This window comes from Etheostoma spectabile, chromosome 13 (assembly GCF_008692095.1).
Source record: "Etheostoma spectabile isolate EspeVRDwgs_2016 chromosome 13, UIUC_Espe_1.0, whole genome shotgun sequence".
Lineage (NCBI taxonomy): Eukaryota > Metazoa > Chordata > Actinopteri > Perciformes > Percidae > Etheostoma > Etheostoma spectabile.
Window position 1 is genome coordinate 24,740,821 of NC_045745.1, and position 23,314 is coordinate 24,764,134.

Genomic DNA, 23,314 nt, shown 5'->3' on the forward strand with positions numbered 1-23,314 from the left:
AATAATAATAATAATAATATGAATGCAAATTTTAGAGTTGGAGTATGATTGGTTCACAATGCAAAATCTTACAGAACAAACATGAAACCTGAATGCTCTGTGTTAGCAAGCACTCATTCTGTCTCATAAAATACTTGTAAATGTTCAGGTAAGTACCTTTTAAATCCAGGTTGCGGGCTCCATTGGCATGTTGGGTGACAGTGCGTGAATCAATCTTTAGGATGTGTACATTGTTGTTGTCACGGGAGATCACCACATTGTGCCACTGGTTGTCATTAAGTGGCTTGTCAGAGTTTCCTTTCATTAGCGACGGTCCATTTCCCAAGTCAAAAACATAATGAATGTACCTACAAGACAACGCAGATGTTTACATTCAATATTTCATTGGCGATATCATTTCTTCACACACCGGCTGTTATGTGATTATAGTGTGTTTTGCAGTATAACCATTGTGGGGGCTCAAAGTCAGAAATATTCTTTGTCGATGTACAAGTAAATAACAGTGAATGAACGTAAACACATGCGGCGAGGATTAAGGCATATCATAATGTTGAAAATAGATTTGATGAGCAAAAACTAAACTTGTTTGAATCAAAGTTATAAGCAGCATCCAACACAAAGCTGTGTCCCTTCACACTATACATTGAGCAGCCTGAAAACTAGAGGTGGAAAAAAAAAAAAAATCTTAGATGCATCGTGATTCTCTCTAGAACGATTCGATAATTGATTCTGATAAGTTAATTATCGATTATTTTTTGTTAAAAAATGGGTTGATTTTCATTTAAGTTACTGTCTCCAGACATGTACAAATCAGAAAACAGAGTGACTGAAAGAGAATGGGATAAGGGACAACAACTTAGAGTTTAAGCAAGAGTACAGAAAATAACACAAAAATGGCCAAAGGGACAAAAAATAAGTTTTGTATATATAGACATTGTCTAATAAGACATACATAAAACAGTTAGGCAAAACACATAAAGGCTGTTCATCTACTTTATCACATTACATCTGACCACATCATGTTTCATGTTGTAAGAAGCCAATTCTCCACTTTTAAACATGACTGAGCCTCTTACATGGAAGATTACTGTGAGAGAAGGCGACTTTTGCAAGCATGTTTAAGGCTTAAGCATGGAACGACTACAAAATAAAAACCTCAGTAGACAAAACATTTCATTAAAACTTGTGTGTGACGAATACTGTATGTGTCAAAATGTAACAAACTGGAAATGTACATTAAAAAAGATTGTTCAACCGTGACGCATCAATAATCGGTTTAGAATCAAATCGATGGCCTCTGAATTGAATCAAATCATGAGGTGCCCATCCTGAAAACCATGACAGAAGTGTTCGTCTGTGTTGTCTGTGCAAGCTTCTGCTGCAGGCTCCAGCACTGAACAAAGCCTCCTGCTGACTAATTGCTTATTGGGATATTGTATGTGCAAGGTTTGACCTCATTTGTTGCTTTGCTAGCTCTCTTTTTCCAACATTTCTATGCTATTCTCTCTGTCACGGAAATTATCTACAATTAATAAAACATTCCCAACATATTTGTTGCCAAATGATTTTGAGTAGGTCTGAGTGCAACAATAAAACCTGTACTAATTTGGTAATGGCAGCTATTGTTTTTGCGCTCATGCTTCCTCGAACAGCTTTTTTCACTTTGACACAGTTATTTGTGATGAACAAATGCTTTTAAAGCTATTTTGTATGTCTCTAAACTGCTGCAGGCTGATGGATTGAATAATTAAGTAATTTTAGCCCAATAAAGAAGAAAAGTAGAAAAACATTATTTATATGTTTTGCATAATCTCGCATTGGCAGACCTTCCTCCACAGTGCTGCGAAGTAAGGTCTGGAGACACAATGCCTCTGCAAAAAAGCCTCGGGAATCAACTTGTTTTGGTGGAAAGCGTAGGTTCAAAAGTTGTTTTAGTCATGCAACAAGAAACTCAGATTGGACAGATAGTCTAGCTAGCTGTCTGGATTTACCCTGCAGGGATCTGAGGAGCAGTTAATCAGTCCTCATAAATCAACCAGAGTTTAAAATTCCAACACAAAGAAAGCGCAAGGTAATGGACATCCGGACGAAAAGAAGGACATACAGCAAAATTTCCAGCGGCAACGAACAATCCCAGAAGTGGGATGCGTTCCTGTCCCAAATAGCCCCTCCAATCTTTCCTCAGCACAAGCCTCTATGTAGATTACAGCTCAGTCCAAAAAGCACTTACCCTTTGACCAGCTCCACCACGATGAAGTCACTACCATCTCCAGAGTTGAAAAGTATCAGGCCATCAGGACTGGTGGTCTTGAACTGAAAGAAAAGGTGCATGGAGGCGTAGGCCTGCAAGGTGGAGAAGGCTAAGTAGCTGGCTTGCGATAGAAAAGTTACAGGATTGGCCACTATGTGCCTCATGCCGAATCGAGCATTTAGCTCGCAGTAAGAGATGTCTCCGTTCTTGCACTGGTCCAGATAGAGCATCCCGTTGAAGGAGAGAGCTTGCAGATGGCCGATGAAGTTGGAAGGCATCACAGAGATGAAACGCCGCTCTGTCATGACCCCCGTCTCAATGTTACTGAATTCCAGGCGGGTATGTGCACCCTTCATGTGGCCTAAGGAATAAAACATGCAGTTTAGTTTTCAAATGCCTTTCAATATCTTCATTGTCAGCAATAATAAACCTCCTTTATTCCTAATGTATACCTTCCACAGTCACATTGTCCACAGAGAGCTGCAAATTCTTCCCACGCCGCAACACCTTCACTGTGTGCCACTCATTGTCATTGAGCTTCTCGCCTACCAGGAGTACCTCTGGTCCCTTGCCTAAGAGAGGAAATCGTCAAGTGACAATCATACTACATAAGCTCAGTATACACCCGAACATGAAGCTCTCTCTACTTTCGGTGCATGCATTCAAAGACTTGCAGAACCACTCACACACATGCAGCCGTCAACACTCACCTGCAACCAATACTTTGCACTCACTCGATACACAGCGGAAGAGGGAGGGAATGAAACAAAGAAACTGCAGTAGTAGCTCTTATTCTGCAGGTTGAATGGTCGAATAATTTGTGTAAAATTATTTCTGTAGTGAAGGAAAAATGCATACTTTTTATTTATAGGGTGATTCAATTGATGTCTACTGAGTAGGTATCTAAAGGCTCGGTTCAAACATACAGCTTTACGTTTCAGGATTTCTGCACTATCCCTTGCCTTTTTTCGCTCGTTTCAAAATAGGTCACAGTGCAGAAGCTTGCAACTGCAGCACCGTCATCCCGAATCAGTGCCTATGCAACAGGCCGACACGGCAGTTCAAAGGAGTTCTGACATCGCTTGGGAAACTAATTGGCCATGCCTAAGCTGACTGCGCCTTTAGGGGTTTGTCTGTCTAATTGAGCTCAGGGTGTAGGAGAATTACAGGGGACGCACAGAGGGCAATAAATGGAAGACATCAACTGGTTTCTGAACACTGCACTGTTTCATCCTGAGGGAAATAAAAAACGGTGACTGGAGACTTTGTCTAGGGCTGCATATCAAGTGTCTTTGCAGCACACCGCATGATACCACCATCCACCTGCTGTATATTGACAACACACACCAGACGGATCAATTGCATCAAATCCTGCTCCCTCTTTATTTGACGGATTTACTTGGATAATGAAAAACAAACCATTTGCTGGAGTCATGTCCAACACAAAAACAGAAATGTTTATCTTGTAAATCTCCACCATGAAAACAGAGGTTCTAACAAGATTTGCTGTAATGAAAAATAGATAGTGGGGACTATTTATTTTATCTGTGCTTCTCAGAAAGGAGCTTTGCTGCTATCTAATGTCAGTGCCTGATGTTGGTTCTGGGCGAGTTCAATGTGAAAAAGCTGTATAAAGCCTGCTCCAGAGGGAGCTATGTAAAGTCGGATAAACTGCCTCAAGTGATGTCACTTGAGTCAGTGTTGATTGGTGTTGAGGACAAACGGAGAAAATAACATCTGGGAGTGTGGAATTAGAAAGAAGTGACCAGACCTTTATAAGCCCACTCCTCATCTCCGCTTGAGGCTACATTTACAGCTGCTAGCATAACATACCTCAAATCCGACCAAAGTGTCAGCTGTTGAATTGCATTGTGTGTATGTAGTTTCCAGGTTTTCACAATGATGGAAAATGCGCATAATCGAAAAGAGGTTATCTTTGTATGTGTTGCATCAATGCTAAATTGACATAGCACAAACCATTGACTATCCTTTGTTGTCATAGTATTTGATTTGAAAGTGGGGTCATAAAGAATGTTGTCTCAGTAAATAAAAACAAAGCACACATAGTAAAACTGAATGTGCAGCGTGCTTTTCATATAAGTGATAGTGATCCATCTCAAACACTGCAGTGGGTAGCAAAATGATGGAATTTAATATGTATTCACACGGACATCTGACTGTAAATCCTTTGAAATGTGGGCTCCTTTCAAAGTGCCTTTGCTTCTCAACCTCAGCTTCCAGAGGCTTGAGAGCAAGACGGACAGTAAAGGGCCTATTTTGTCCAGTTTGATCCTAAGTTAAAATTTTATTTGATTAATATTCTCAAACAAGGGTAATTTCAAAGGCATGATGCAGATATACAGGTTAGAATTATGCAAGCCAAGACTTTGAACGCAGGATGTGCGTCTAAATCAAAGCAAAATTTTGTAGGACAAATGCCTCATTTCAAAAGTGTGTTGTGTAACATTATTCTCCATATTCCAGAGAATTAATCAAGAGCATTGCAACTATTACCCTCCCACTGACAGCTTCCAAGAAGCAGCAGCTGCAGATGGGCTGTCTGTTTGATTCCTTCCGAAATAAGCCACACTGGCAAGATCTCTCACCTAAGAAGTCTGAATCAAGTTGTAAGACAATCTTTAAAGGTAGTCAAAAACAGGATATTTAAAATTCACAATGAGTCTAACTGTAATTCTCCCCAATGGTAGCGCTCACTAAATCATGATCGTTTAAATCATGTAGGCAGATAATACCGCAATTTAAAATTTGGCTCCATTTTCTAATATCAACCATAAAATCCATTAACAAGCCACCCATCATCTCATCTGCAGTATTAAAATAGTCAGAGGTCACTGGTGTAGCATATATACAGCATAATAGATCAGGAAGATGATTCTTTTAGCACATATACAGAAATCTTCATACAGTACATATTTTCTGTGGACCGTGCATGATGGTACAATGCCATCTGCTGGCAGTGAGGGCATTTTCTTGGGCATATATCTTAGGCAACTAAGGATTTACAGCTTCTTTTAATAAGCCATGTTGAACATTATCTCTTTGGTATTTACATTATTATTTATCTGCATATTTTACTGTCTATTGAGTGCATTGAATTCTGCAGGTGGATCATTGGGACTGGTTTACAGAGACAGTGCACACCTCACTCGTGTCTGACCATCCGCACACCCATGAATGCACACACACTACTCACCTCGATCAGAGAAAAACAATGTAATCCATTCAATAAAGTTGACTGCTGCTTAGGTTCACATATGCGCTGTAAATCTGTTGTAACAGTAACAGTGCCCCCCTTTGCTTTATAGCCAGTAAATTAGCATCCCAGATCAATAAATCAGCATGAAACAAAATTACAGCACAGGCTACAGGTTATTGATTTTTCCATTGTACATGCTTAAATGTTAAAATATGTTTGAGAGTACATAAACAGTTGTTGCAATGGACTCCTTTTATCTCAGGTGAGCATAAATACAGTATATTAACTTTTATTCAGGCTACAAATCATTGACAGTTAAACATTTTATTTCAGAGAATCCAGGAATTATTCATACATGAGGGGTGGAAACAAGCATTCAGCCGGCACTCGATTATAGCGATAACTTTTATAAGCATTCATAAGCTTCCTCTGTAATGGATGATATATATCAGAGAGCCGTTCACCTCTCCACTGCCAATAGCTTTTATCTCTTTCTCCCACTGCTGTAGTCTGAACCAAAACTTAAATTGCCTGTCTCTCACTATCAGGTGTGAGCGACAATCTAAATAATAAATTCAAACAGCACCGTGGTAAAACCCTAGAGTACCACTCCATTACACAAGAGGATAGAATACCAAACAAATCAATTCTGTTCACACAGAGGAAGATCTGCCTTTGGCATTTATCTGCTTTTTAATTAATGGAATTATGTGCGCTTATTTAAATACCCCATGACTCATGAAAATGTATTTCATGATTTGCCGTCATGTTGTCAATAATTTTTTTAAAGTAATTTCTTATGTTGAAGGATTTTAGACATTTCATACAGTCCATTTATCCAGCTTGGTTATTATGCATTTTATAGCACACATGGTCCAGGATGCTTCTTACAATTACAATCTTTGTTGTATCACAAAGTAAAATAGAAAGTGTCTTTTGATATATGACTGAGTAGATAGATTCAGACACTTACTGTATTCAAAATCTGCCATAAAAACTGGCTTCTGTTGATTTAATATAGATAGAGAATATATGTTCCACTACATGTACTCTTTTGTAAGGGGGAGTCTACAACAAACTGTACTCTCTCGAACATGTTTCAACATTTAGGCAAAAACATTTTTCATGTTTCATATTAAATCTATTGATCAGATATCAGGCTAACCTTTAAATTAATCTCAGCTCTGCCACAGTAGTGTGATGATGTAGTAATAAATCAAACCCCCCCCCCTTTAAATTGAGGCTAAGAGCTGCTTTTCTCACTGCAAATAATTGCTGATTGTACTTGAACTGTGCCCAATCAGCCATGTGAGCAAATTAGTTGCAAGTAAATTAATGGCAGACTCAGTAGCAGCACAACAGCAGGCTACCGTATGTCATATCTAGCTACATTTCATTACAAGACTATTACCAGTGGTGTAGTGGAGGTTATACACAGGTATACGGGGTATACCCACCTATTTTTCCAGCCAAAAAGCCATGGAGTATATAGTAAACCCACCTTATTAACAACCACTACACCATTGATTATTAAGAAAATGTAATGTTTAAAATGGTAACTACACATGCGGATTGCATGAGTGTAGAGCAAAAAGAAACAATTATATATAACTGCACAGTGAAGTCTTCTTCTTGTAAACGGTAAAAAAGGGGAATTGTGTTTCATAAGGGAATAGAGCAAGAGGCATATGATTACACCACACTGCATGTTCTCTAAATACAGTATACTGTAAATAATCATAGGAGACACTTACTGAGATTACAGTCTATCCTGATACAATCTGGTGAGAGAGAGAGTGAGATGGTGAGATTAAAAGAAAAAAAAGAACAGCACAAAAGAGGAAAATATTTCACATCCTTCAAGGTACATTCTGCAGACAATTCAGTGCTTTTCAGAGCCCACCTTCCGGGGACAGCCTTGAGAGTCTAAACCGCCACTTTCCTCCCTGTAGTGTACATAACATCAGAAAAAGGACCAGTGAGTGAAAGAAAAAGCTCAGCATGTGTCTGGCACTGCTGGAAGTACAATAGACCAGATCAAAGTTAGGGTCAATAAGAGTTTTATTGACCGTAAAAGTGGAAGTGCAACAGTATTAATTTTAGCTTCATTATTACATTCAGGCGTCTGCAAAAGAATTTGACTGTTTCAGACACCGCGACTGATAGTTTTAATGATGCATGCTTTGGGGTAATACAGCGGACATGCTCCGCTCCGAGGGAAGTTGTTCAAAACAGATAACAAAAATCTAACAGGTGCTGGATTTGTTAAAAAGATGTCAACACGTGAAACCAAATAGAGCATCTTAAAGCTTATCACCCAAAGGATTATAATGAATTTACTTCAAAGAACGGGTGAGAGTGGCTACTGAACAATAATTAAATTAGAGCAATTACCGGGATTATGAAGAATTTGCAATAAATCTAATTTCCTGTTAGATCTAATCATCTCAGTTTTTTTCTCTTTTTAACATGTAAAGCCTCTTATTATTTCTGTTTAGGACAATCTTTTTGCAATCATAAGTGATGCAGGCACTAATGGGATTGATTTATTTCACTGAATACTATTGAGAATTGTCATGAATCTGTATTTAAATATGTCTAGTACCAATGCACCTCTACTGAAAAGCCCAAACCTTGATCTGTCTTCACTTTTGAACTCAAAATACTGTTAACTGAAATCATCCTGTATCCATGGTACCATTTGTTCTAAGTTTAATACAGAGGAAAAGGGCGATTTGCACAACCTGCAGCCACAATGGACCTTACACTGTGAAAATAAGGACACCAGCACAATTGTGATGCTTTGCTAACATTTTCTCATGTCAACAGCTAATGCCTTCTAAATCCATTTGCAATATTCACGTTCAACCTCAAAATGGAATCACCCACTCATAATTTGCATGTTCTGAATAATTAAACCAATTCATCCAACTGTACATGGTGTAAGTCATGTGGCTGCTGAGGAGTGCTCTCAAGCTGTCAACCATCACAGAGCAGTGGATACAGACAGCCAGAGACCAGAGTGACTTTCTGCTGCAAGTGTGTATACGTGTGTGAGTGTGTCTCCATCACTGGCGCCCTCTGTTCAGTGAAGCAAACTCTGAACTGGACAGGCCAGTAAATGTGAGAGGAGGGTACTTCTACAGTGGTCACATCTACGGTGTGAGCAATCTAAGTGGTAATATATCAGCGTAATGACGGGTCTGGTCTCTGACTGCCTTCTCCTTGAACTGCAGACAAGCCATTGAAGGGCTGAAAGAGCTGAGACGGTCAGATGGGACCTGACCCCTGGATGAACTGAGAAGAGACAGAAGGAGGGAGTGAGGGAGAGAAAGAGAGAGAGAGACAGAGAGAGAGAGAAAGAAAGAGAGAGTAAAAGGTAGAATATAAATACACACCTGTAGTTGCTTAAAAAGGCATTAAACCCCTTGAGTTTTTTTCACGCTTTTTGTGTTAAAAAATTACTTCAAAAAATATTTTTAAATTTAGATACAGCATTCTTTATGTTTCACATCAGTTGTACAGTTTTCTAATATATTATATTTTGATATGATATGGTGATAATTATCTTACTGTACAAATATATACAGTGGCTTGCATAAGTTTACACACCCATGCTAAAGTTGATTAAAAAAAGGAATAAAAAAACATCTTTTGGAAATGGATCTTAATGCCTTAATTAAAACAATCCAACGTTTTAAGGACACCAATTTTCTTTGTTAAAGAATAATGTATTGTAAATAAATAAATGTTCTTCCTTAAACTACAGGGGGCATAAGTATACACACCCATATGTTAAATTCCCATAGACTTTTATTTTAAAAGACCAATTACTTCATGGATCCAGGATACTATGCATCCTGATAAAGTGGCCTTAGCCTTTGGAATTACAATAGCCCGACATCATCACATACCCTTCACCATACATAGAGATAGACATGGGGAACAATTTTTAATAACATCATCTCTCAATGCAAATCAAACCAGCTATTAAGCTAACTGAAAAAACACCATGCCAATCTGGATGCATGGTGAAGGGTATGTGATTATGGGGGGCTATTTTAATTCAAAAGGCCAAGGGAACTTTGTCAGGATGCACAGTATCCTGGATCCATGAAATAACTGGCCTTTAAAAATAAAACTATACCTGCCTCTATGGGAATTTAACATAGGGGTTTGTATACTTATGCCGTTGTATTTGAAGGAAGAACATTTATTAATTTACAACACATTATTCATTCACAAAATAGGTCCTTAAAAGGTTGGATTTTCCTATTTTTTAAATTAAGGCATTAAAATTAATTTCCAAAAGATATTTTTTTTTATTCCTCTTTTCAATCAACTTTAGCATGGGTGTGTAAACTTATTGTATTTACTGTATTTTGTGGTTTCCAAATAGTAACATTTGTAGTAACATTTGTAGTATTAATTAATAGTATTAGTTTTGGTGTGGTGGTTAAGACCAATAGACTGAGACTGATGCACTAATAGCGTTGTACTGTTGTTCCAAAGATTCTCTTGCATTGTCACATACTGTTCAGCAGATCCTTATGTTTGGTATGCTAGTAACAAAGAGGATAATCCTCAAGGAATGTAAGGCTATCAGCACTTCTTGTTTCTCCAGATGGTTTAGGGAGTCTCAGAGATACATCTTGAGAAGCTTCAAAGCAACACACATGGTTTTCATGAGAAGTTTGAGAGTGCCTGGGGCCCAATTATTAGACACCTTCTCTTTCCTGTTGGCTAAAGTCCCTAGTGTGTGACACCCAGTTTGGTATCCTTAGCCATATGCTTTTTTATGATATAGGCTGACACATCATTGTATTTATCTTAGACTAGTCTGGCTTTTGTGGTTGTTGTCTTTTTTTCTGATTTTGAATGTGGGTTGAGTTTGTAAGTTTGTATATACTGTATATATAAATGTATAACTACACTGAGTAAATCTGACACAACCACCACATATTTCTTGATGTGCTTATCTTTTTAAGCAACTATAGTTGGTGTGTATGAAGATGGATATGGGAGAGTCTGAGAACTAATATCATGAAAACTCTAGCTAAGTGACATGGCCTAAAAGGTCAACCGGTATTAACTGCTCGCATTTGTCGCAGCAGCATTACCCAGGTTCACAGTGAGTTTCACAACGCCCCCATCCAGCTCCAGACGCAGGGTGTCCGCTGACTGCTGAGAGGTGGTGGCCATCAGCAGGCCAAAGGCCCTCTGGGACATGAAGCGGAGGGACACATCCTCGGCCTCTGTGTGTAGCGTCCTTGGCAGCACCACCTTGAGATACATGCTGCCATCATAGCTCACCATGGTGGCCTCTATGGATTTCAGGAAGAGGACAGGTTAGCAGACAATGAACCCCAAAGGAAATCACAACAATAAATTAAAAACACAAAGTGGCATTTATGGCATGAAGCCTGAATTTAAGCTCATCTGAAAAACGGCACAATATAATTTCAGATTGCAGTTTTCATCAATCGCACCAGATGGCAGAAAAAGCCTGGAGCATGCGAAGACAGTGGTGAGATTACAGCAGCAGCAATCAAAATTCTGAAGGATTTATACCCATCACAGTGCAATACAAGGGGGATTTTCATATAGCCCTCATACTATTAGCTGCCAATGGATCTGTGTAATTTGGCCTCTCTGTGGGAAAACCATCTGCATGGTAAATGCAGAGTGACTCAGGCTGAATCACTCTGCACAGCTAGCACTGCATTTCTAATGAACCACCCATTGCACTGGCAACCTCATGATAATGATAATTAATTAATAAATCACTATACTGTAGGAAATTACTGTAATTTACTATGCATTAAATACAAAATAAATATCATACTGCAATTGTAAATTTAATTATTATTGTTTGGCTGGATGGAGCATTAAGGCCAGATGATGAATATTCTTCTTCTACATTTGTTCCCATCTGTGCAGGCACATTGCAGCCACTACACAGCTTATAAATTAAATACCGGTGTTAAAAGCCTTGCAGCAGCATTTTAAAATGACTTATCGTTCCTAGCCACTACCATCTATGTCAGAAACTCTTACCCTTCTCACAGCTGGGACCTAGGTAGCCGGTACCGTTGCAGTCACAAATGTGGCGGTTCCAGCCTTCTCTGCAGTGTCCACCATTGGCACATGTGTCTCTTGCACACCTGACATGAGTCTCTCTGGTGCAGAAATTGCTGACACTTGTGGCGCTCTGAACCTCTGCCAGTCTCCACAGGTTACGACTCTGTCCGTCAATGAAGAGGTCCCTCACACAGCCCACGTAGCCAAGGCTGAGGGAGGCGCTCCATACCTCAGGGGGGAGCATTAGCGCTTGCCGATCCTCAGGTAAACCTCCAAGATACATATCCCCGTCTAGGTCAAGGATTTCACTGCCTTCATTAGCAGAAAAGGGGATGCTCTGGCTGTTCACAGAGATGAAGCCTGTAGGGCGGACAGTGAGTCAATTTGTATTTACACAATGTTTTTTTGAAAATGAAGACAGGTGTGTGTGTGGGTTGTGCTACGTGAGAAGGGAGAACAAACTGTGAGATAGAGGAAGTGGGCTTCAGTCTCTGCTTGTTTTTAAAGAGTATGGATTAAGAAACTGTACTGTCAGTCCTTGGGAGTCTGTGTTTGTGAACAAAAGCAGGAGCTAAAACTAAAACTTACTCTAGAAAAGTGAAGACTGACATAGTACCCTGCTTGAGAAGAACGGATATGTATTTATAGAAATGTATAGGAAGAAATAGAAGGAAGGTATTTTGGCTTCTACTAATAAGGCAGACATTTGGATTGTACTAATACAGCTCAATTTGAGGTGGGTGACTGTATAATTGGCCACTTGTGAAATAGGTTAACACCGATTTCTAAATGTCAAACATAGATTATAGCAACTGAAAATATCATTGCAATTTAAACCTCATATGCATGCAAGTTTCACTGCAGTGAATAAAAAGAAAGAGCGTGCCAATGTGAGTGGATCCATGCTGGCATATGGCGGTTTCACAGCTTGGAACCTTTTCTGCTCCACAGCTAAAACTGCAGAAACACAGTAACAGAAGCAGACAGAAGGCTTCCCCTGCCTTCACAAATACACAATTCTCTTACCGTTGCGCCCTCTCCTCTGGAAGTCCACATGGCACCACTCGCCATCATCGAGCCTCTTGTTGCTGGCTTTCATTTTGATGCTGCCAGAGCCCATGTCCATGACCAGGTACAGAAATCCATCCAGCAGCTCCATGGCAAAGAAGTCAGCCCTAGGCTTCCTGTCGGGCTGTACGCCCTGCAGACTGCCATGGCTGAACAGCAGCAGGCCGATGGGCTCTGTGGTGCGGAAGTCAAAAGATATGGCGCCTGTCTTCTTTGTGTTCCACCTGGGTAATGTCAAGTAGGCAGACGGTGTGTCAAAAGTGACCGGCTCCAGGGCTTCCACATCCTCGCAGCTGAATATCAGGTCACCATGGATACTGATCTTTGGGTCTCGCTGTTCAGCCAGTCGTGACAGCTCCAGTCTAAACTCATTATTCTTGTAGACCACCTAATAAGTGAGAGAGATGTTGTGATGAGATGACAGCTGGTGAGAGCAATACATTCAGTGCAAAGGTTGGATATTACTCATCAGTACATATTAGATATATACAATATAACACAGCAGCAGTAACAAGGACATGCAGCAGAAAACACAGTGACTCATCTCCTAACTCAGATAGAAAATGTCTTGATGGCACCTTTAGTTAAACGCAAAGATGCAAAGGCAGTTAATGCATTAATTAATTAACCAAAAATGACACAACACACATCGTACTGTCTCTTTGAGATTGTTCCTGACTCGTGCTGTGTGTCCATGTAGCCACTGATGATGAAGATGATGAATAATAATTTGATTTTGGTTGACATGTATTAAGAGCGCATGTCAAACTGTACACATTGTATTTTACTAAAACAAAAGCAAGAAGACAGCAAGAGCTAAAGGCTTTTGACATAGGGAAATGCATTTAGATTGAGGTGCAAATGCAAAGATTTACATTTTAGACATTTAGTTGAGTCACCAAGGAACGCACAATGGGTCTGACCGCGGAATAATCATCACATTTGGAGAGGAGGAATCACAGACATAGCACCTACACAATGACAAACAATTATGTGTTTATACTAAGTAAACTGAAAGAGCTGTGGGTGGAAGAGAGGTGGACTTGATCCGTCACAAGCACAACACACAGTTCTTTATTTAAATTGGCAAATTTAGTATATGTAAGAGGGCATAAGCTTGAGTATTCATTTTCACTGCTGAGCTCATGATGCAGATACCTGTAAACTGTGGTAAAAAATCTGATGATACACTCTGGCTGCAGTGAAGTTACAACAGACCTCCCTCTGTCTTTAAGGATTGTATAGCTATTGATTTGAAAATATGGATCAATCACAGAAAACAGAGAGGTCTACAAAACGCTTTTTAAGTATTCCCTTATACTACAATGTACCCTGTTCTGTGTGGGCTTCTCTGTAAGGTTATTGTATGATTTTCTGCTTTCATTCTGGGTTCATTAATATGCACAGCAGGGGACAGCAATCCTTGTCTCATTCTGTATCAGTTGTAAGTCACCCCAAGCCCACTGTTATCTTCCACTCTGCGACTGCCTGAGGTGACACACCACACTGCGCAGAGGACTAACAGCAGAGCTGAGAGGCAATTTAAGCCAATATCACACTTAACACTGCCTCAGTGTGACTAATTAAACAGTGAAATCAGATGGTGAAACTGACCATCGAGAAATGAGAGTAACAGGCAATTTTTAAATAAACACAGTCAATCAAGACAGTGCATTGGCGGATAATAAGGACATTGTTAACAACAAGCAACACCACATCCAAAAAAATGCAAAGATGGCTACAAAAAAGCACTTTGAGACCTTTGCACAGCTATTACACAAGCCAAAGGACAATACAGGGAGTGGAATCCCATTTCACTAATCCAGACGCCTGTTGTATGTGACAAGGATTACAGAGTATCCAGAAACATAAAAATAAAGCTCCTCTAGTGTTAATTGACAAAGCCCTCATGTCTTTTATGCTCAAATGGTGACGAAAAATAACAATCTGAGAATGAAGACCTTCTCTGCTGCTAAAAAAACGTGTGAGCAAAGTATTAAATTAGAGGGACCTAATGATGCAGTGTGGGACATCCTGTGGGCACACACACATTCTTCAGACAGATAAGATGTGGAGTTCAAAGACAAATTCATCTCTCCCTGCTAGTTGTTGTAGTTGTAACATTCGTCTGAAAGTGGCCATTATTTTTCTTGTACCTGATGAACCTGATGGCGTCTCCCCCCCCATCAGCACTCGTGGTTGGGCAGCACATGTCTTGGGAAATTAGTCATAGCCCAAACTCTCTACTTTTAGTTAAGACAGATATCCCCCTAAATAGATGCACTGCTTATAAAATAAATATTTTATTCACTTCCCCCCCGCATGGATTAAGATGAATATGTGTGTTGGAATTCTTTCCATTCACTGCAGAGCTTTGTTCCTCTACTCCATTGCCAAACTCAGAGCTCTGGCTTAGACTGACCTGTCTCTGAACCTGCCTCCTGGATCTACAGGCAGAGCTGATCCTATTTGATCATTGTATCCTCATGACTCTTTATCCCGTCATACTCTCCCTCTGCATGCCTACAGTACATCTGTGTGACAACGCACAGCAGTAGTAGGTCTAAACACCACCACCAGCCACAGCCGCATCACCCACAGAGTGGGGGTTACAGCCTTGGCAGCGTGCTGGGACAATAACCTGTCCATAAATAAAATCTACATTTAATTTCAGTATAGTCACATTGCAGAGTAGACACTCAATTTAAAAATCATTTAGTTAATGCTTGAGTGCTTTAAAATGTTGATGTCATGTACTCTATTAATACTGCAAAAAGTATTTGGCATTCATATACCAAAGACATTTTAACCTGTTTATGGCGCTAGATAAAAAGTCAGGGGATTTTTGGAGTCATTTGGAATTTATCCTCCAGCGACTTTGATTAACTGCAGCAAATTTCACTTCCAATAGTTGTTAAGCAAAAACCTGAATGTGAACCTCAAATACAATCCATTTATTGGTGGCAAGATATTTTAGTCTGGACCGAAGTGGTAGAATAAATGACATTGCCATCCCTAGAGCTCCAGTGTAGCTAAAACTCATAGAAGTAAAGAATTTGTCAATAACTTCTCCATTTTAGTGTCATGACCGAACTTTGTTGAAACACACATCACTTGTTGTGGGCAAAAGTACATCTGTCTGAAGGTTTCAGTTCTCCACCATTAATATATTATGTGACTCCACAAACTAGATGCATTAGTGAAAGTGCTTTTTCAAATGGGTTCCAAGAAAAAAAATCTGAAAACTGAAAAATAAATCTTTTCATTTTAGTTCTAGCAGAGCACTGAAGCCAAGCACAACATCTCCAACAGTGTTCAACTAAGTCATGAATCTACTTTTAAGAAGTATATTTGACAGATTTTATAATCTGTCAAACTCTCACACATACTCTAAAGAAGCTGCTGCTTGTTATACTTTTCTCCAACTTGCTGCTGCTGTTGCTAGCTTAGTCAGACAATTTCTACTCTATTTGGCTTGTGCATTTTGTATCCTCTAAGTGACATGTCGGTTCTGTCCTTGTACTCCCCACTGAATGCCATGCAGCTGGATTTAATGGGGATCAAGAGCAGGGCCTAATAACAGTTTATACGCATTTATGGAATAAATGGTCTTGTATCCTTTGACGTAAGTGTTTATGCCAGAAGAAAACTCATTTGTTTGAGCTTGATATTGACTCCACCAAGGAAATATACATACAATATATAACAACCTGCCACTCTGCCGCTTATGCTACTTTCCACTTCACTATTTTAATTCCAACTACTGCCTGTTTTAGTCATGTCTCCTTCTAATCCGTCCTTGGTAATGGAAAGCTTTTCTCTCACTTTTAAGGCACAAAGCATGTCATTCAATTTTCATTAGATTGCTCACTTCATTAAACATTTGGAAGCCCAGACTGAAATTCTGCATTTATCCATTATTCATTACTTTGTCTATAATAATTTCTGATGCTGAGTACATGATCGCAGCTTGCTTGCTAAAGAAAATCAACGTGACAGGTACAGGCCATTGTTAAAAAGTTAAAAAGTCTATAAATAGTGATGAAAAGTTCAGACTGGTATTTCAGGAATGATCGTAAGAAGATGCATCGGTTTCTTATATATATTAGTGCTACATTCCAGGAGGAATCTATAACTGCATATACTTTGCACAACGCATATGCAACTGAATGTTTCTCCTTCAAACACCCTACAACAAGAGAATCAATATGAATGTGAGTGTTGATTTTCTATACGCAGAACATGCTCTGCTTATAGGAAGGGGTAGTGCTATCTAAGGAGGGTAGGATAGTGTTTCCAGTCCTCTGCTGGGACCGAGGTCAAACTGTACTCACATCTTTTAGACAGCCCAGGAAGTTGTTGCCGACCGGGGAGCCTGGTAGGTCGGCTGTGTTTAAGCTGCCTCCTATGTAGAAGAGATCATCAGAGCCCAGCATGGTGTAGTCCTCCTGAGTGTAGCCGGTGGTGGTGAGAATCCCATCCACCAAGATTGTCACCTAGAGGAGCCATTGCAAGAGGACGATGTAAGGGAAAATAGATTGCAAGACATAAAGATTTTAAGTCAGACAGAAAGAAATTTCCTAAATACTTCATGCCTCATTTCTTGATTCTGGTTGAGCTTGCCTAAATGTTAGATCTTGAAGGCAATTACAAGATCAGCTTCAAAGGGTTGACTCATCTCAGCTGATCCCTGTTTCTGATTAGCAGGATTGCAGTGGAGACAAAAATACCATAAATATTCTTTGTACTGATATATTGGCTCCAAATCAATATGAATGCTATATTGTATTCACTTAATTTGAGGTTGAAGATATCAAGATGGCAAGCTATGTTCCTTGTTTATTGGCAGCAACAAAACAAGATTATTCCCATATCAGTCTTATCAGTAAAGAGAGACAAAGGAAATGAGTGAATAGGGTTGTACAGTACAAGAAGAAATTATATGGTTGTTGCCATGACAATAAGCCCACAGTTGACACGTATTCCTGCACAAATGTAACAGCTCCCACTTTGGGGTAATAGGTGACAAAAATAATGATTTAATTGTGATTAAAAGAAAATTCAATTTCCAGGAAAATCTACTGCGAAAAGCTAATTAATAAACTATACTCACTCTAATAACATGTCATACATAAAATCTTTCGTCAAAATCAGGCCAGTAAGTGCAACAATATCAAAGGCCAATTCATATGTCAGAGAGAAGAAACTGCTCTCTCAGTAAACATTAACAAGCCCCTCCCCCCCACACCTTCACTAAACACTTTAGTTTTCTTATATTGTACACATTTAATGATCATTTTTCATTTTCATTTTGATTGGGAAACTCCATGGAGAAAATTTTGCATTTAAGCAATTGCGATAAAAATGTAATGTCCGCATCACTACATTAAACTCCAATATTTAATACAAAGGCAATGTTGTATATTTAATACAAACGTTTTGACCCTGCTGGGTTTTCTTCAGGTGTTCTTTTGCCTGAAGAAGACCCAGCAGGGTCGAAACATTGCTTTTGTATTAAATATTGGAGTTTAAAGCAGTTTTGAGGACATTACATTTTTTTCACTTTAGTAGTTTTCATTTGTCCTGCACCTGCCAGAAGGTCTTATGTGCACACAATTACTTTTATAAAATAATTACACTTAATAATGGGATGATTTCTATTAAAAGAGAGGAATGAAAAAGATGAAGGAGGTACTGAGCTACATTTCTGAACAAAAGAGACACCACCCCAAGATACAATTGACCTTGACTTTGGTAGATAAAGTGGTGTGGCCTTATTCACAACATACTGATGATAATCAAGCTGCCAGGTGTCAGTAAGCATACACACAATAAATCATTAAAAATCTAGGACCTATCCTCAAGAGGTCTGATTTTTTAAAGTCCTTATATTGTATCTCAGGAACTTAACTTTGTGAAAACTGTGGTGGTTATTCTGTCAAATCGCTGGTATGTTGAAAGCAAGAGGATCAGAGACAAAAAAAATGACTTGACAGGGTATGTTCAGGTGTCAGGTCAAAAAAACAAGGTCCTGCCTCACCATTCACTGTTACTGGCAGGAATTGATTTTTATCTAGTGGTGAAGCCCTCAGTATCTATGGCTTGAACAGCGGACAATGGCAGGGCTTGACGTGGGTTGATGAAACTGCACATCAAGAAAACCAAAGTGCTTTCATGCCTGGAAAGTAGGGATGTGCATCTCCGGTCTGAGGGCGATGCGATATGCATGTTGATGCATTACCAACTACCTAATACATTAAATATACTGTAAAAGAAAATGTATTACCTACCTAGTTTTATCCGTATATTGTCTTTCCTGTTGTTTTGTGAAAACACTGTATTGAGCCTATGTTAATCCATTTATACAGACTTGTGAGTTGAGTGTCTTCTGAGAGACTTGACCAGCCCACACCTTACCTCATGTTTTCTGTACCTCAATATGCAATTCTGGCCAGAAAACTCACTCTGGGCAAAGAGAATCCTATAGCTTCTTTTGAACTTCTATCTCCACTGCACAGTGAATATAACTTATCTGTAACAGCCACATAATTGGACTTAAAATATTTTTCTCTTCCACAATACATCTAAAGCAACTACAGATACCATACAACTCAATCCCTATTACGAGGCAGTGTGATCCGACCCGATTTGATTCAACACAATGCGATTCAACACCATACCATGTGATTTGACAATGCAAAAGAATAATGCTATGCAGTTCAATATGAGATTGATTTTATTTCCTAACCAAATCATAAATTAAATCATAGCTGCTTTGCAGCAATGGTTAGGGCCAAGCATTTTGAAAAGAAAAAGGCGGTAGATGTAAAAGAGGAGAAAAACAGCAAATAAACAAAGATTCTGCCGGCTGAAGTGCCACAGACATTCCTGCTCATGCATTGAGCATGCCCAAGGAACAGGCCTAATTTTTAAGTGAGGGTTGGAAAGTGGTACATAAGGGATTTGAACTCCTAACCTCTCACAATGAAAACCAGTATCAACCTTGTTGAGATACAGCTCCTTTAACAAACCTGTGTGTCCAATCCCCAAAGCATATTGTCAGAGTACACAGTGGCATGTTAAGCTAGGACACAATCGAATGAGCTGATTGTTTCAGACATGCTGATAAAAATCTATAATATGCAGGAAAGGTGTCCAAAGCACAAAGGTTGATTAGATCTAAGATAATCACCTTAAAACTCTTGGGGTTGCACTCCCAACCTCTGGGTCTAAAGGCAAGTGCTGATCTCAGAGAGCTATTATCTGGGTAATGACTCCACTAGCTTCAGGGCATTGAGTAGACAATGGGCAAGAATGCATGAAAATGCAGGATTTTAAACTACGATCAAAAATTCATTTCTCACTAGAAAATTCAGAGAATTGGTTAAGACAACATAGGATATGTCTGGAGTGTATTTTCACAAAGACCAATAACTGAAAAACTGAAGTTTAAAGATGCTCCATTTTGCATTGACTGCAATGGCGTGGACACCATTTTCTAAAAAAATATTTAGAATTCAGAAATTTTGCACACTAAATCTACAGTGACCTCTCAATGTAATTTTTTCCATAAACATTAAAAATTTGGTATGGAAGAAATTGAGTATTTTTTTCATTACTGCACGCAGTAAAATGTTTTACTGCAGTGTAGGCTCAATTCTTTTATATGTCAAAAATCTGAATACTATTTTTGTGTAGTACAGTCTGGAGATAAAGTTTCCAAAGTTTAGTGTCAATAAAGCCAATAATGTGGGAGGAAAGTTTGGTGAGTTTTTGTGCATGGGAACATAGATTTCTTAGGAAGAGGAATAGAAGAAGAATAATACCCGCAAATAACCCTAACCCTAGTTAAAGTCCCATTTTTACTTTACATGTGTTAATCTGAGCTGCAACTGAGTGAGCAAGAATCTCATTTAAATTTTAAAAATCACCTGTAACAATTCCTTTGTAGTGTTTTCTATCAGTCTCCAGTTTACAGTACACTACACTTTTATAACACTTATATATAACACAATTAACAGTTTAAAATGCTCAGGATTAACAATGCCACTGAAGCATACAGTGCATTGAGCCATAACTGTCTGCCAGCAGATGGATGTGCTTAAAGCTATTTCAGAAGGTAGGCTAACTCTTTAGTGAGCAGAAAGCAGCATTATCTCATGAACAATAAAAAAATTGAAATAACCTTTTTCCAACAGGTCTTTCATAACTGCTTACATATGTTATTTTTTAACTATTGTTGGCAGTCACAGGGTACTGTAAACAAACACTGGTCTCAATGTTATAATCAAAACAGTCCAGTCATGACAGTAAAAATGGCTCAGCCATGTTGAGAAATGTTGAAACAGAATGTCAATAAAGTAGATTAGTACTAGCCATTTACAGCACAGTAGGGCAGGACTAGGCAGAACACTGTTGTAACACAGCAGTTGGCATGCATACAACATGACAGCACGCTCGCTAACGTCATAGAGAGGGGGAATCAATCTAAATAACAAATTATTGGTCACATTTCAAAACAAATGCATAGGACTTCTATTAATAATTCTATATAAATACCTTGGATTTTACTAATGCAAAGATGTTAGAAATGATGCATCCCCAATTGTATCTAGCGTACATTTCTTTATATCGGGGCACTTTTATGTAGGCGCACAAATGCAAATCTGTGAATCTTACCATCCATAGTGGAAACGGATTGATGCAGCTTTCTATTTCACTCCACAACATCTACAAAAGCATAACCAGTTTCTAATAATTATTATTAAAGGGATACTTCACAGATTAGCATTAAGCTTTGTATCAGTAGAAACCTGGTAGTATTTTCAAATGACTTCCCTGCCTAATGTCCCCCTGAGACGAGAGATCTTGGTATAGCGTGTCTGAAAAAAATTGTCATCTTGCGTCATCTGAGGCATTTTTGCCCAAAGGCGGTGAATTACAAGCCAGCTAGTTCCGCATGTTTTTAACCCATCTATAAGGGGTTTGGACCCGAAGCAAGCTGAAGTGAGTTGAGTATCAGCCATCTTGGAGCTAAGCTACAGCTATCTCTTGGCTCTTTTCAGCAGTAAATTTTAACAACAATGATGTGCATTCAAACTACTGCACATGTGTACCACCGGGATACATAGGTACAGATCCGAGAATATGCAGGAAACTTTATTACAGAGGGAATACTCAACACACTACATAAGATTTGCCTACTAAGTTTTTTGGTTGAAACAAGGCTGAACAACAGTGTATTGGACTCTGCTGTCCAGCTGGACCAGCTGGTGGAGTTTGTGACTGTTAAATGCCGACCATTCTACATTCCACGCAAATTCACGGCTGTGTTTATACACGGTGTTTACGTCACGCCAAGCGCTAATGCTACCATTGCGTTAACTGAACTTTACAGAGCCTATAATGTGTGTGCACTAAATGTAGCCAGTTTCGTTAAATGTGTAACACCACTTGAGCCACGGTGAAACATTGTTTTGTGTATGTGGTTGAAATGACAATAAAACACACTTGAGTTGAGTTGAATGCCCCACTGTCCGTCTATGTCAGTAAACGGTAGGTGTGGCTTGGGAGTGGACTCTTTGAGCAGTGAAGCAAGCACATTCTGGGATGTGGTGTATTTCATCTTGGCCTAGAAAGCAACAATTTTGTATAATATTTAACATTTATACTACAGTAATGACCCAATTTAAAGATATATTCATCTTTCCAATGGGGAAATATCCCTTTAAGGTACTTTATTGTCAAATACACATACGTGTTACAAAATTTATTTTCTGCATTTAACCCGTCCCTCATGGGAGCAGTAGGCAGCCATTTACAGCGCCCGAGGACCAACTTCAGATCTGAGGAGTGCCAGATATATATATATGTATATATATATATATATATATATATATATATATATATATATATATATATATATATATATGTATATATATATATATATGTATATATATATATATATATATATGTATATATATATATATTTATTTATTTATTTATTTATTTATTTATTTATTTATGTTAGTGGAGCTCAAGAGTTACAGTGAGAATTGAGTGCTATATTTAGGATAAAATGTGTGCATGCTAGTGTATTGTGTGGGAGTTTGTACAATAAAGGCCCACTAATAGGTGAATGTATGATTACTATGGGTCAGAAAAGCCAATAGAATGAGCACCAATTATTTTGCCCACAATAGTAAAAGACTAGAATTACCACCTCCCAGTTGTATGCCTCTACCAACCAGTCAAGTTGCAATTTACATCCATATCTGTCCCGACTTGTATAATTTATGCACTAATGACTTTGAAGGAATACAATAAAAAAGATATTAAGTGTATTTAGAGAAATGGAAGTTATCACTATATTGATATGTAAGATGTCAGTGAATAATTTCCAGTAAGAAACATGCAGTCTTCACTTAGAGACTATTTTTTACAGAGAACGCAGGGCTGATAGAGAGCTACGTCACATGGTGCAACAAGAATCCGCTGACAGTTAATACCAGCAAAACCACATCTTCAACCCGGCAGCACACAAGATCTATACAACACCACAGTTTCAAGATTATTGTCACCAATTCAGTGAAATATGGTCTGCCTGTCTGTTCTTGAGTTACAGCTTTGAATAATGGCCAGAAACGTCTTTTTGCAGAATATTAGGACGTGACAGTGAAGTTGACCTTTGACCTTTT

At 38.8% G+C, this 23,314-nt stretch overlaps 1 protein-coding gene across 14 annotated transcripts in view; it reads right to left on the bottom strand.

Moving 5' to 3' along the window:
* LOC116699997 (neurexin-2) overlaps nt 1-23,314 on the bottom strand; it is a 143,562-nt gene that overhangs the window by 78,495 nt on the left and 41,753 nt on the right. For 10 of the 14 annotated variants that reach the window (XM_032532786.1, XM_032532785.1, XM_032532781.1 and 7 more), the window contains 8 exons: nt 16,952-17,113; nt 12,576-13,005; nt 11,526-11,909; nt 10,589-10,792; nt 7,223-7,249; nt 2,704-2,823; nt 2,231-2,612; nt 157-347 (listed from right to left, as the gene is read on the bottom strand). In XM_032532786.1, coding sequence (XP_032388677.1) covers nt 157-347; nt 2,231-2,612; nt 2,704-2,823; nt 7,223-7,249; nt 10,589-10,792; nt 11,526-11,909; nt 12,576-13,005; nt 16,952-17,113 — 1,900 coding nt within the window. The remainder of the gene's footprint in view (nt 1-156; nt 348-2,230; nt 2,613-2,703; nt 2,824-7,222; nt 7,250-10,588; nt 10,793-11,525; nt 11,910-12,575; nt 13,006-16,951; nt 17,114-23,314) is intronic. The other 4 variants (XM_032532787.1, XM_032532780.1, XM_032532779.1 and 1 more) reach the window with 1 other exon arrangement.